Source organism: Vitis vinifera, chromosome 17 (assembly GCF_030704535.1).
Source record: "Vitis vinifera cultivar Pinot Noir 40024 chromosome 17, ASM3070453v1".
In the NCBI taxonomy this organism is placed as follows: domain Eukaryota; kingdom Viridiplantae; phylum Streptophyta; class Magnoliopsida; order Vitales; family Vitaceae; genus Vitis; species Vitis vinifera.
Window position 1 is genome coordinate 9,090,255 of NC_081821.1, and position 13,292 is coordinate 9,103,546.

At 34.4% G+C, this 13,292-nt stretch overlaps 2 protein-coding genes across 3 annotated transcripts; one reads left to right on the plus strand and one right to left on the minus strand.

The window, feature by feature from the left end:
* Positions 1-627: 627 nt before the first annotated feature.
* LOC100267308 (uncharacterized) lies at positions 628-6,880 on the minus strand. 2 transcript variants are annotated; one of them, XM_002283607.4, is made up of 8 exons: positions 6,581-6,805; positions 6,065-6,204; positions 5,295-5,329; positions 4,787-5,191; positions 4,650-4,711; positions 3,183-3,263; positions 1,654-1,716; positions 628-1,015 (listed from the first exon to the last, which is right to left on the minus strand). In XM_002283607.4, the coding sequence occupies exons 1-8, from the start codon at positions 6,623-6,625 to the stop codon at positions 962-964; spliced, it is 885 nt and encodes a 294-aa protein (XP_002283643.1). In that variant the 5' UTR covers positions 6,626-6,805; the 3' UTR covers positions 628-961. The 2 variants fall into 2 exon arrangements, with proteins under 2 accessions (XP_002283643.1, XP_010663214.1); XM_010664912.3 differs by having other exon boundaries at positions 4,650-5,191; positions 6,581-6,880.
* Positions 6,881-11,031: 4,151 nt separating this feature from the next.
* Positions 11,032-13,210, plus strand: LOC100244998 (U-box domain-containing protein 38). Its single transcript, XM_002283602.4, has one exon. It carries the CDS (start codon positions 11,245-11,247, stop codon positions 12,814-12,816), a length of 1,572 nt encoding a protein of 523 aa, XP_002283638.1. The 5' UTR covers positions 11,032-11,244; the 3' UTR covers positions 12,817-13,210.
* The last annotated feature ends 82 nt before the right edge of the window (positions 13,211-13,292 follow it).

The window sequence follows — 13,292 nt, forward strand, 5'->3', positions numbered from 1 at the left end:
TATATACTAATTTTCAAATAAATTTCATTCTCACTGCAATTGGTCATATTGTTTGTCCATACCTTATAAAGGTGGAACAGAAGAATGTCGGTTAAGGCAGAATGATGAGAGTTTTGAAATTGGATTTTATGTCGACCTACTAAAATACATACAGACTAGACTAATGAAATATTTCAGGACACACAAACCCCATTTCTCACCCCAATTCTGTCCCACCTCCGATGGATGGGCTTGGAACCCAATATGGGAGGCCCATTTCACAGGGGGGCCAATTACATAGCAGGGCGTTTTATTGATCTAGTTTATTTTTCGAATTATCTTAAATGAATTTATAAAAAAAAAAACAATTTTTTTTCCAACTGCATTTTGACAACTTAAAAAGAAAAGCTATAGAAAATACTGAATTATTTTAAAAAATAATAATAATAAAAGCATATGCCAAAATGACTACCAGCAGCCTACTAAAAGTATGTGAACTACTCTTTCTGATGCTGAAGCCATCAACCGAAAGAATTGGACCAAGGGCATTCTTTAATATTCCATAAGGGACTGAAAAAGGAAAACATTATGAAACTAATAGTATCTTGCAACCATGGAGTGTCATGTTATATTGAAAATGCCAAAAACTGAGCCATAAGAACCTAATTTCTATTAAATCCGAGCAGTGATGTCTGCCACATAAGATCCAGGAAATAATGGGGGGAACCTTGATTTGGAGAAAGTGGATCTAGATGAAACATTTCCCAGAAGAATGTGGCTTTTTACAACAAATCTAAGGGCCACATCTTCAGAATGTGATACAAACAGTTTAATCTTTACATACAAGAATCTTGAATGTTGTGCTACACATGGCTGACATAAAGAGGATCAACAATCAAACCAACAACAAACCCCTTCCCCCCTTTATTCTCTTTTTGCACCAGAAAGATCATACATACACAGAGGTTCAAATCTGAAGTTGCTACACTTGTTTGGAATGAGGACTGAGAGCAAGGAGGATCTTCTTCCTTGGTCCCTGAAATTCAAACAGCCTTATTAAGCAACTGACAGCTAACTTATTTCAACAAATGCTCAAGCAAAGGTGTAGGAACATCTCTCCCACCATCAGATGATAGGTACTTACAATTCTACTTCCACTAGTACTTTTATGGAAGACAAAGGTAGATTAAAACAGAATATACCATGTATATTGCTAATTGTATGCTCAAGCATGCTATTAAAATAAAATCAAACGAGAGCTTTATAGGATTTGAAGTTCATTCACTGGGAAGCATTTCCTTGTATGTGTATATATGTATATGTTTCTTTTCTAACAATTTGTGCAAACCCATCAGCACGGAAACCGAGGATCTTGAACTGCATTCCGATTGCTTAAAAGTCTCATGTGGCATGGACTTAAAAGGACAGGATTGTACCTAGTCCTGAAAAGTTTCATTCATTTAACTGGCATCATTCTGTGTTATGAGGTCAGCAACAAAGAACATAATATTTAATTTGACCAAGATTCATCGCCACGATCTTCTTTTTCTGCATGACAAATCGATTGTTCTTTATCTTTGTTGGGGTGTCTGGACTCAAAAATCTAAATGCCAGTTCACAGGAGAACATTTTGCAAGCACAAACAATCATATATCCAGAGACAAAAGAATATACCATTGGTATTCCCAACTCCTTCAGGTCATTGTCCCGCATTTGCTTTAGTGCAGTCATGTCTATCTGAAAATCATAGCAAAATACATTTAAGGTCACAGGAAATACAAAACTATATAATATAACTCTGTCTACCTTAAATCATAGCAAAATACATGTCAGGTCACAGGAAATACAAAACAACACAATATAACTCTCTTGATTCACTTCAAAATTTCTTAAATACCCAGAAAATTTGAAAATTTCCTAGTCATTCATATGATTGATCACACATGAACCCTAACAGCTACAGGCCATCTCATTTATGAAACTCCAATGGTTTAATACACCGATGCATACATGGTACAATCCTCAAAACATAATTGTAAGATTTAAATAGAACAAAAAAAACTTATCAAAATTCAAAGGGACATCTAATATCTGCTATATGACTTTGGAAAAAGCTGACCCTTTTGTGAAACTAACATCATAGTTCAAACAATAGCAAGATAGGCATCACGCTCATATGAAATTAAAATTATTTTAATTCAAATAACCTTCAAAAGACAAGAACCAATTATCATAATTTATTTCAGAAGTATTTGACTTTTGGTTGAGTTATATTTGCAGCAAAATTACATCATTTTAGGGGAAAACAGTAGGCAGAAACAACAAATTTCTGTCCACTAATCCCACTTGCTCTAGATGTCCACAATCTTCCAACAAGGGGAAAAAATGCTTTAAGTAAAATACAAAGTCAAAGTGATACATGGCTTTTAAGTTTCCATAAACTTCAATAAACGAACTCCACTTCCCAAAGTGACGGACCTTGAGCTGAAGTCAAATGTTGAAAGCTTGCTGTTTTCACTCCAAGATTACTTCTATTCTGATGCCTAGCCCCTTTCTAGAAGCATAGTCACCATCCCTTACTAATCAAGTTCAACTTGGTAATGTTCACATGATTGTTAGCTCAACTTATTTTTGAACACCACAAATTCAGTATATTTTATCATTTACCAAAAACTCAGATCAAGGGGCAAAGGAAGCATTAAGCAGTAACCAGAATGCTAACTTCTGGTAAAATCACCGGGATTTGGGTGAACTACAGATGCAACAAACTGTATCAGACTCTCAACTGGCTAATCTGCACTCGACAGAACTGTATAACATGTGGAAAAAGCAGAGAGGCAACTTTTGGTGATAGGATTGGCTTTTAAGTTTGAGGACCATAGAAAGCAAAATCCCTTTCTGAACTAGTCATCATCAACATGGAAACTGGAATCCTCATCCAATTCAAGATCATATAGAAGAATCCTAGAGGAAAGAGAGTGTTCTAGCCAAGTGAGGAAGCATGAGTGAAACGAAGTGCATAACCCATTTTGCAATTCACTTCAAGGGAATGATTATGGTCATTATTATTTTTAATTCTTAATTATGTAACCTTAAAATAATATGCATGTATTTAGTGTTTCAAAATCCAATCTGAAACTACAAGTTACCACTAAAAATGCAACCAGGATACATTCAGAGATAGCAAGAACAGATGTGCTTACTTCCTCAGCCTGAAAAAGGATGATATATTTCCCCAAACCCAGTGAATGTAAGAAGCTAGCAACGGTGAGTGGTTCCACTCCCTACATACAGACAACCAAGAAAAGATAATTAAAAATGTGGCAGTAAGACATGTTGATGGGTGATATAGCATCATCACAAACATTGCCAGAGTTATATCTGTTACTGCCATGGCAGTGTAAAGAATTTCAGTAGACACACAAACATAAGAATTGTGTAAGCAACTAAAACAATTTTTTGTAATAACATTTCCCATATAGATAAAATACCACACCCTAATACCACCAACGATGATATAAGTGGCACAAGCTTAAATGATACTGCATAACCATTTCAGATTTTCAAGATTTACTAAAACATCTATAAGATGTAAGCAAGAGAAACATTGTTGATATAAATAGTTAAGCTTCAATAGATCAAAACGGATACTAAACACCTCTGGGTCAAATGTATGACAGGGCACCAAGTGAAACTTTACTAATACAAAACTTTCACTCAAGAGGTATAATATCATAAATTTGGATGTCAACACAGCAGACTCAGAAATGGAAATCTAATCCTCAAAATCAAGTATATTATCATTATTCTCATGCAAGGATTGCCTATTCATTAAACTTAAAATAGTTCCTTAGAAGATATCAACCATACACAACTACATAAAATTCACCAAAGTTGATTCAATCTATTCATCAATCTGTTACATCAGAAACCCAAAATTCCAGTTCAGAGGCTTCACGTTCATCTCAAATTTTTGTCTGGATTTGAAATAAATGACTTTGAAAGAAGACTACCATCAATTATCACTCATGAATGCCTGATGCAACATGTGTGACAACACCAACTGAAAGTCATGATTTGTTAACGTTTACATTTTTCTCACTGATCAATTACCATTTTGACACATCTCAATCATCATTTGACCATTGATACATTCAAGGTATAGCATAGATTTCAACTCCAACACCTATAATTTCTAACCTACAAATTGGCCTCCTCAAAACAAGAAAAAGTACAACAACTTCCGCTAAAATAAAATGAAAGCATACAATCATTCACAGCATTGACAAACATGTAAATGGAAATTACACCTTTAACTGTGAACCTGCAGTTGCATTCTACTTTACAACAACTAAAACAATTTTGTTTTGGCGAAGTAGAAGTTAAATATATGGGAACTATCGTTGCTCCTCGCATGCTGCAAGTCTCTATCCAGCAGATATTGGCTCAGACTTATTAAAACTCAAGCATTCTGAATCAAACTGATTGTTGCATAAAAAAAATATAAATAAAAAATAAAATAAAAAACACTTTCTAATTCCTATTTCATGTCAATAAACAATAAATGAAACACAAACAATCAAAATATGCGGATCATGGCCATGCAAATGAGTTCTCCCATAAATAAGCTATTACAGTGTAACTGCAAGGTTGTGGCAATTTGACTGTACCAAATAGGAATTTTTCTGAGCAATGCTATTTGGTGGAGGAAGTCGTGAAACCTGCTTTGTGGCTTCAAGAGGCAAAGTAGCTTTGGTTAAAAAATGTATAGAGCCTGTGGGCCTCGAATGGTTATAAGCGTCTTTACCCATATATGCAGCAGCTCTTGAGGAATCAATTGGCCTAAATGTCAGTACTTGCTGCTGGTCGTTTATATTTCCCGGTGGTGAGAAGCCTCTAGAAGCACTCAAAATTCTGTCTGGAGATCTACATCTTAACCCATTATGAGTCCACGTGGAATATGATTTTCTTGATGAGTTCAACTGGAGCAAATCATCTGCACTTCTTGTGGGAGGAATTCGTCTTAAAAGGCCATTAACCTTTGATTCAGGCATGCGCTGCAGTGTATACATATTGACAGGAGGATAAACGGCCCTTGGCAATTGTCTCTTAAGGCCCGTGTGATTTCTTCCTTCATAGTCACCCCTTGTTCGCCTAAACTTGTTTTTTTGCATGAGTTTGAAACGAAGATCATTTCGACCAACCCGAGCATCTTTAGTTATTTAAAGTGATCAAGGTTAGTACTGAAAGCAGTTCAGATATACAAACTTTGAATCCTGTAAAACAAAAATTGGTTTGCTTGTTATTATCCCTACCATTTGAACTCCAAACACTTCTATCTCCCCGATGTCTGCACACAGAAAATGAAAACTCATCAATGTCGAGCTTAAAACAAGTTTTCTCAATGTGTGTCTCTGTTCTGTTTGTGCGTGTTTGTAAGTGCATGTGTAAGCAAGAGAGTGGCCTTGGGAAACCATGCATCTTCTGATGTCCCATGGGAACTAAATCAGAGTTGGGCAAATCCTACCATCTTCAATGGGCCAATTATTAAAAATGAAAATCCATCTTACAAATGAGGGGAAATGCATTTATGCCATTCAAGAAATTTTAAACTTGATCCAGAACCATCGATCCTGGCAAACTCCGCATACCGGATATAAATTTTTACCTTCAAACATACTGAAGAAATAAAATCAAGTCCATCCATTCAGTTCCATTCAACACTCAAAAAGGCTCTTAAGAATTCATTGCTCTTAAGAATTCCAGTCAACCGAGGCATTCTGGATTTGATTTTATTCTTTTTCATCTTACAGCTGTAAGACAACCATGCTTTATGCTTCGTAATGTTGTCTGGTCAAGGAACAATATGGTTACAAAATAAGTGATAAGATGATTAAAAATTTTACAAGCATATGATGAACCCCAAAACAAAGGGTAGAAAAACATATGCTTTACAGCTTATAGTTTAATTCATTATACCTCGACTCATAAAAAGTATCATTACAAATGCACAGTTTTCCTATAAATCAATGCACAATGACGCGGAAAATTAGCTCAAAAACATCTTTGTTAGAAAGAAATTTACCGCTTAGTCTTGGATTGCGTCTCATAGAGGGAACTCTCGGCATTACCTCCAGCCCCATCCCTCGTGGATCTCTTGCTTCCAGCTGAAGGCAAAGAATCAAATCGAGAGCCGTCAGGTACGTTTCCCGCCCTCTTCACCACCTGTAGAAGCATCAGCATTCACCCAAATTATACTATTTAAAATCCTCTCAAAATCAACCAAAACAAAAAAACAAAAACAAAAGCAAAACACAAAACACACACCTCATAATCAAACAAAAATTATCCACAAAATATAAAAAAACTTGAAAATAAAATTAAAATTAAAAAAAAAATAATAATAATCAATACATCACGGAACATAGCTATAAGATCACGCACTGAACGCTAACTTGCTGTTTGGCTCTCGAGAAAAAAGAACGGAAAACAGAACAAAAACCAAAAGAAAAAAAAAACTCGGTATTGAAAGACCAATAATTCAACCCGAATCCATTGCGAGATTTGGGAAACCCAAGAAGAAATGGATAGAGAGAGAGACCTGACCAGTACGGCCCAGAGTGATGGTGACCTGGGGCCGAGACATTAATCTTTCTCTCACTCTCTATGGCTCAGTAGAGGTGAATCGATCCATGTACCTCCAATCTTTAATCTGAATCAAACCACGAAATTCTCTCTCTTGATCATTTCTGAAAAACTACACACCTTTCTCCTATTTTCCTTTCAGCAGGAGGAAGGCGGCTTTTGGGAGTAGCGTTCAGTGGGTCACCTGACGGTGACGTAGCTGGGTCACAGGCTTACCCAATCACTGCGGCCCAGACCCGTACACCTGGCCCAAATTCCCAATTAACTTACCTTCTAAACTAATTTATAAAAATAAAAATAATAATAATAGAATTAATATAATCTATTAATAAAATTTTTATTTTTTAATATTTTATTTTAAATTAGGGAATCTTGTATGAATTGAGTCACAATCGAATGTCAATACGACACGACAATTAATTGACTTAATTGTATAAGACTTTAATTGTTATAAATAACGACTTTTTTTAAAGACACAAATAGTTATATTCAATTCAAATAAATAATATTAATTATATTTTAAATTTATTGATCCTTAAATGGTTATTAAATTAAAAAAATACAATTTTATGTAAATAAAAATGATAATGAAACAGATTTTTTTCAATACCCATAATGGGAATTGTTTACTCGAGACAGGTTTTAAAAGTTTTTGGGAGCCTTTAAATTTATTGGTATTATTTGCATTATTAGTATTTTTTGTGCGAACCCCACCGTCAGGAGTGAGGACCGACCATAGTAAAGTGTCTACATCATTTTTCATAGACTGGACCACAATCCGAAAGGTTGCATTGGAAATCAATGTAATAGCCTAGGTCCGTTTGACGACTATTTTTGGTGAAGAATCTTCTATCATCTAGAACAAAAAAGACGTTTACCAATGAGAAAATTGTTTTGTTTTATTTTTTATTTTTCACATATTTTCTAAAGTTTGTTTTAAAAAATAAGTAAGCAGTACATATAAAATTATTAAAAATAAATCACGATATAAAAGCTATTTTCTAAAAATATTTAAAAAATATGTTTAAAATATTTTAAGTTCCTAAATAAATTTTTATTTTACAAAATATTATAAAACGGTTTTTAAAGGTGTTTTTTTCAAGGTAAAATTGTAAGGAAAAAACAATGCTACCCATTGAAATATTATGTCATCTTTGTATAAATAAATAAATAAGTGAATGGTTTAATGCTTTTATAATTTTATCTTAATTATTGTTTGTATTTTAAATTTTTAAGTAACTTGTTTTAAATTTTAAATTAGAAAAGAAAATAACTCATTTGATGTTGGTTCACAATGATTCCAAAGGATTCTTAGACTTGTTGGGTGATTGTTTTTTAAAATAGTTATAAAAAATAGGTTTAGAGAATAGTTTTTGAAAATTGTTTTATGATTTTTATAAAATAGAAGTCCGTCTAGATATCTAAAATACTTTTAATTCATTTTTAATATTTTTTAAATACGTTTTAAAAGTAATTTTTATGTATAATATTTTATTTTTAATAATTCTACGTGTTTGTATAATTATTTTATAAAACAATCAGAAGAAAACAAGTGAAAACAACATGAGACAAGTAAAATATATTATCTAAAAAACCTATATTTTTTAACTTTTAAAAACTAAAAACAGAAAACAATTTTTGATTGTTAAACCATATTTTATACGTTTTTTTTTATTATGAATAACAAAAAATTATTCTAAAAAACCGTTTTGTAACAAACCCTAAAACTTTTTTTCTTTCAAAGATGTTTTTATTATAAAAATGTTACATCAAGGTTAAAAACATTTTTATTGAAATCATTTTAATTAACATCATGGTTGAATTATTTTATTTTATCTTCTTCTAGAAACATAGATTTTATATGTTTAAGATTTATTGATTTATTTATTTAAAATAAATAAAATAAGCGGTAAATGGATTCTAATTATAATCATTAAAATGGGTTGATTAACTTGAATTCATATTATTTATGTCGGTAAAAAACCTTAATTCAAATTCACGAAAAACATGTTGAATCGATGAATTATATCCAACTTTATCAACTTATAATTTCAACGTACTAATTAGGATGTTTCTATTTTTATCTTAAATCTCTTGGTGAAAAATGAACTGCAACCCTCACATTGGGGTTAATTGGATTCTTGTTTCATAGTTTGATGCTTGGTTAATTTGTTTGTAGAATTAGGGGAATTGAAAAGTCAAGGTGGATATAGAGGAGGAAAGTCTAATGAAGGAGGCCAACGATGGCTATCACGAATGTTTATTAAATCATGAGCCACATGTTTAAATGTTCATTAGTCACTATAATATATAGTCATGACTCATGCCCTACTACTTGCAGTTGTATGAGTATGACCATAATGGCCTTCATATTTGGCGTTGGCGTTGACCTCGTAAACTCATATATATATATATATATATATATATATATACACACATGTTTGTTTGGTTGTGTAAGATTCTCTGCATAAGGGCTATGTTTGGATGCTTGGAAAATGGAAAATTTGACCAAAAGAAGGAAAATATAGATGAAAAGTAGAAGAAAAAATAAAATATATATTTAAAGTAAATAAATTATTTTTTAGTTATTTAAGTAATTTTAAAATATATAAATCTTATATAATTTTAATTATATTTGATTTTTTTATTATTTTTTATAAGATAATAAAATATGTGAAAATTATTATTATTTTTAATATATTTTATGAGAATCAAATATAACCTAGATGAAAAAGTAGTTGATGTTTGTAAAAGAAAAAAGAAAAAAGTGAAGGAAAATAAAATATAAATTTAAAATTAATAATTTATTTTTATATATTTTTAAAATTTTATTTTAAAATTTTTTTATTATATAAAGTTTAAATAATTTTAAATAATATAAATTTATAACTAATTTTAATTATATTTATTTTTTCATATGAAATTAAATATTAAAAAATTATTATTTTATGTTATATTTGGTGTCAGAAAGTATAAAGGAAGATATTTTTTTTTAATGTTTGATTTGAGCATAAAAATATAAAAGAAAATCAAATATAATTAAAATTAGTTAAAATTTTATACATTTTTAAATGATTTAATTTTTATATAAATGAAATGAATTTGAAGAAATATATAAAATTAATTTATTAATTTTGAATACATTTTTTATTTCCCTTTATTTTTTCTTTCAATATTTTTTTTTTATCAAAATTTTCAGGAACCAAACATAGTCTTAATGTTTTTTTATTCTTGATATTTTCCATCAACGAAACATAGCTGTCATATTTAAAAACTGAAGAATTTCTAAACACATTTATTTTAAGTCTTTATACGGATTTATTGTATTTTCAAAATAAAATTTATATATAAAATAATATTTTTCTTTTTATTTATAGAAAAAAATGTGTTTTCATATGCTAAAATATAAAATTTAAGTAATTATCTAAAAATAATTAATATTTTATATATTTCTTTTAATAAATGTATTATTTTAATATCTTAATATTTTTTACTATTCAAGTACTACTTTTTAATAAAATAAGTATTATACTTGATCAGGGGTTATTTTTTACTAATGATGTAGGACATTTAAATTATTTTTAGAGGGTTCTTGTGTCGTAATTATTTTTATGTGAGTGTATGAAAATAATTTTTTTTTATTTAATTATTTACTTTCATTTTTTTTCTAAATAGAAGGAAAAAGTTCTGTAAATGCAAATTATGGCACTAATAATGACGGTTGGGATGCCATCATGTCCGTTAAAATATCTTTTCACCTTTATGATTTGTTGATCTAGATTGGGGTACCCTACTTTATGGTCATTAGAACACTCAACTCAAGGCTCGTTTCACTCTCCAAACTCCCACTCTCCTTCTTCCAACTTGTCTTTTGGTTTTAATTGCCAGTCAACATTTTGGTTACCACAAACAAATAGCTAAAAAGAAATAATAATTCCATAAATATCATATTGGGAGAAGATGAATGACTGGGGCCAAACAAAGCCCAAGAGACTTGGTTGGGACATTGCCAGCGATGCTAAGCCATAAATTGGCTGGCCGTGGAGGCCCACTTTCCGCAGTGTCAGATTCAACGTGCTATGTTATTATCATTCCTCGCAAAGAGCCGCAATGCCAAGTTGCCAACCAGTAAAAAGACAATAATCTTAAGCATGCCCATCTGGAAATTTCGATTTCAACTAAGCACAGAGGAGCTCCTTTTTTTTTTTTTTTTTTTTTCTAATGGGGTTTTTTGAAATAAATTCCAAGCTCAAAGGGAGAGGAATACCACGGTCAGCTGGAGAAGATAAGAATAAATTTGCCAATGAAATAAATAAATAAAAAATCACCCCTTTTGCTTTCAGCTGCCTTGACCAAGCTCATTTCAAATTTACCAACTCCCATCATCTTCACCACTGGTATATAGAAAATATCACAGCCGTGACTTTTTGTTATTCAATTATTTATTGCGGTAAAGAAGAATCGCCGGGAGATGGGTTTTGGATTCATCTTCCAAGGAGCAAGCCGCGTACCAATGTGAGAAAAAGTCGTTGGTTTTCTTCCTCTCTGTATCTCATCTCGCCCAGTCAAACTGTATTATAGTATAAGAGGGAGCTTACGTCTGGGTAGAGAGAGATAGATATGGGCGGTAACGGCAAGCATAGGTGGAAAATTTCATTTCGATCGTCTTCCTCAATGCCGAAGCAGTCTCCTAAGGAGTTCATGTGTCCCATTTCTGGGTCTTTGATGGCTGACCCAGTGGTGGTTGCGTCGGGTCAAACTTTTGAGAGGATTTCTGTTCAGGTGTGCAGGAACTTGGCGTTTGTTCCGGTTTTGGGTGACGGGTCTAGGCCTGATTTCACTGTTGTCATTCCCAATTTGGCTATGAAGTCCGCGATTCTGAATTGGTGTGCTGCGTCCCGCGTGGACCGTCCGACGGAGCCGGAGTATGGATCGGTGGAGACGCTTGTGAGGGCGGCAATGGGGTCGGACGGAGATGATAGGTTTGAGACTTCGGAGAAGGAGTTGCTTCGAGCTGTGCCGGGGAACCCGCCGGTCATGTTCTCACACGCCGCCACGGAGGTGAATCACCGGCCCAATCATTTCTACTCCAGCAGCTCTGAGGAATCTGTCATCGCTGCCGTTCCGGCGACTCCCCTCCCCCTCACCACTCGACCCTCCTGTTATTCATCGTTTTCATCGTCTTCGGACGAAGCCCTTAGCCTGGCCGTGACTCTAGACCCCATTTCTTCCGAGGAAGAAGAGATTTTGGGGAAATTGAAGAGCTCTGAAGTTCATGAGCAGGAGGAAGGGCTGATTTTGCTGAGGACGATTACGAGAACGAAGGAGGATCTTAGGGTTTCGCTCTGTACCCCTGGAGTGCTCTCCGCCCTCCGGCTGTTACTGAATTCAAGGTACGGGGTCGTGCAGACCAACGCCGTCGCATCGGTGGTGAATCTCTCTTTAGAGAAGCCGAACAAGGCAAAAATCGTACGGTCCGGAATCGTTCCGCCGTTGATCGACCTGTTGAAGGGCGGACTCCCGGAGTCGCAGGAGCACGCCGCCGGGGCACTCTTCAGTCTAGCCATAGAAGACAACAACAAGACGGCGATTGGGGTGATGGGCGCGTTGCCGCCGCTGCTCCACTCGCTCAGATCGGAGAGCGAGCGGACTCGCCACGACTCGGCTCTGGCACTGTACCATCTCTCACTCGACCAGAGCAACCGAGTCAAACTCGTGAAACTCGGTGCCATACCGACTCTACTCGCCATGGTGAAGTCCGGCGACCTGGCGAGCCGCGCTCTGCTCATACTCTGCAACATGGCCGCCTCCGGCGATGGGCGCTCTGCAATGCTGGACGCGAATGCCGTGGATTGCTTGGTGGGGCTGTTGAGAGGAAAGGAACTAGACTCGGAGTCAACTCAAGAAAACTGCGTGGCCGTGCTATACTTGCTGAGCCATGGGAGCATGAGGTTCAAGGGGTTGGCAAGAGAAGCAAGAGCAGTAGAGGTTTTACGGGAGGTTGAAGAGAGAGGAAGCGGGAGAGCAAGAGAGAAAGCGAAGAGGATGTTGCAGATGATGAGGGGACGAGACGAGGAAGAAGAAGTGGACTGGGAAGGGGTTCTGGAATCGGGGGCGTTGAGTCAGCCACGGTATCGAGTGGGTGGTGCCGGCAAACAGCACATTCATGGAGCATACTCCACTGAATTTTGATTGATTGATGGTTTAGGGTTTTTGAAAGGTTTTAGACCTTTTGTCTGTATAGAGTTGAATTTCAGTTACTCGTTGGAGCTCTGAAAACTTGTGTATGCATCTTTCCATCTCCAATTGATGGGTTATGGTCCCTGTAGAAGTCTGTTTTGAGTCTCAAATTTGTAAATAATAGAGTGAATTGGAAACAGTTGCATCTCCAGTGGAAGGAAGAAGATGAAGTTTCAGGAAGGAAATTCACACTTGAATAGCAGTAGGTGTTTTTGTTTTTATTTGACTTTGTTCATAGTCTGGATTCTTGGGTCTGTTGTATTTAATCTTCTGTTTCCATTATACTTGGTCTGTAGACTCTGTACAGAAAATGAATTTGGAAGATTTCTTGTGGGTTTTCAGCCAATTATTGGGTCACTGAATTGTTTCAGACTTATTAATTCTTCCATAGAAAGATCCATTTGAAATATGAGACAACCAAAGGAATA

Bases quoted from the DNA above. Each gene is read 5' to 3' on its own strand.
- LOC100267308 (XM_010664912.3), bottom strand. From the start codon at position 6,625: ATGTCTCGGCCCCAGGTCACCATCACTCTGGGCCGTACTGGTCAG. The intron at 3,264-4,649 runs GTACAGTCAAAT...GTCTGTATGTAG, and splicing joins CTCAGAAAAATTCCTATTTG to GGAGTGGAACCACTCACCGT. The intron at 1,717-3,182 runs GTAAGCACATCT...TATGATTTTCAG, and splicing joins TCCTTTTTCAGGCTGAGGAA to ATAGACATGACTGCACTAAA.
- LOC100244998 (XM_002283602.4), top strand. From the start codon at position 11,245: ATGGGCGGTAACGGCAAGCATAGGTGGAAAATTTCATTTCGATCGTCT.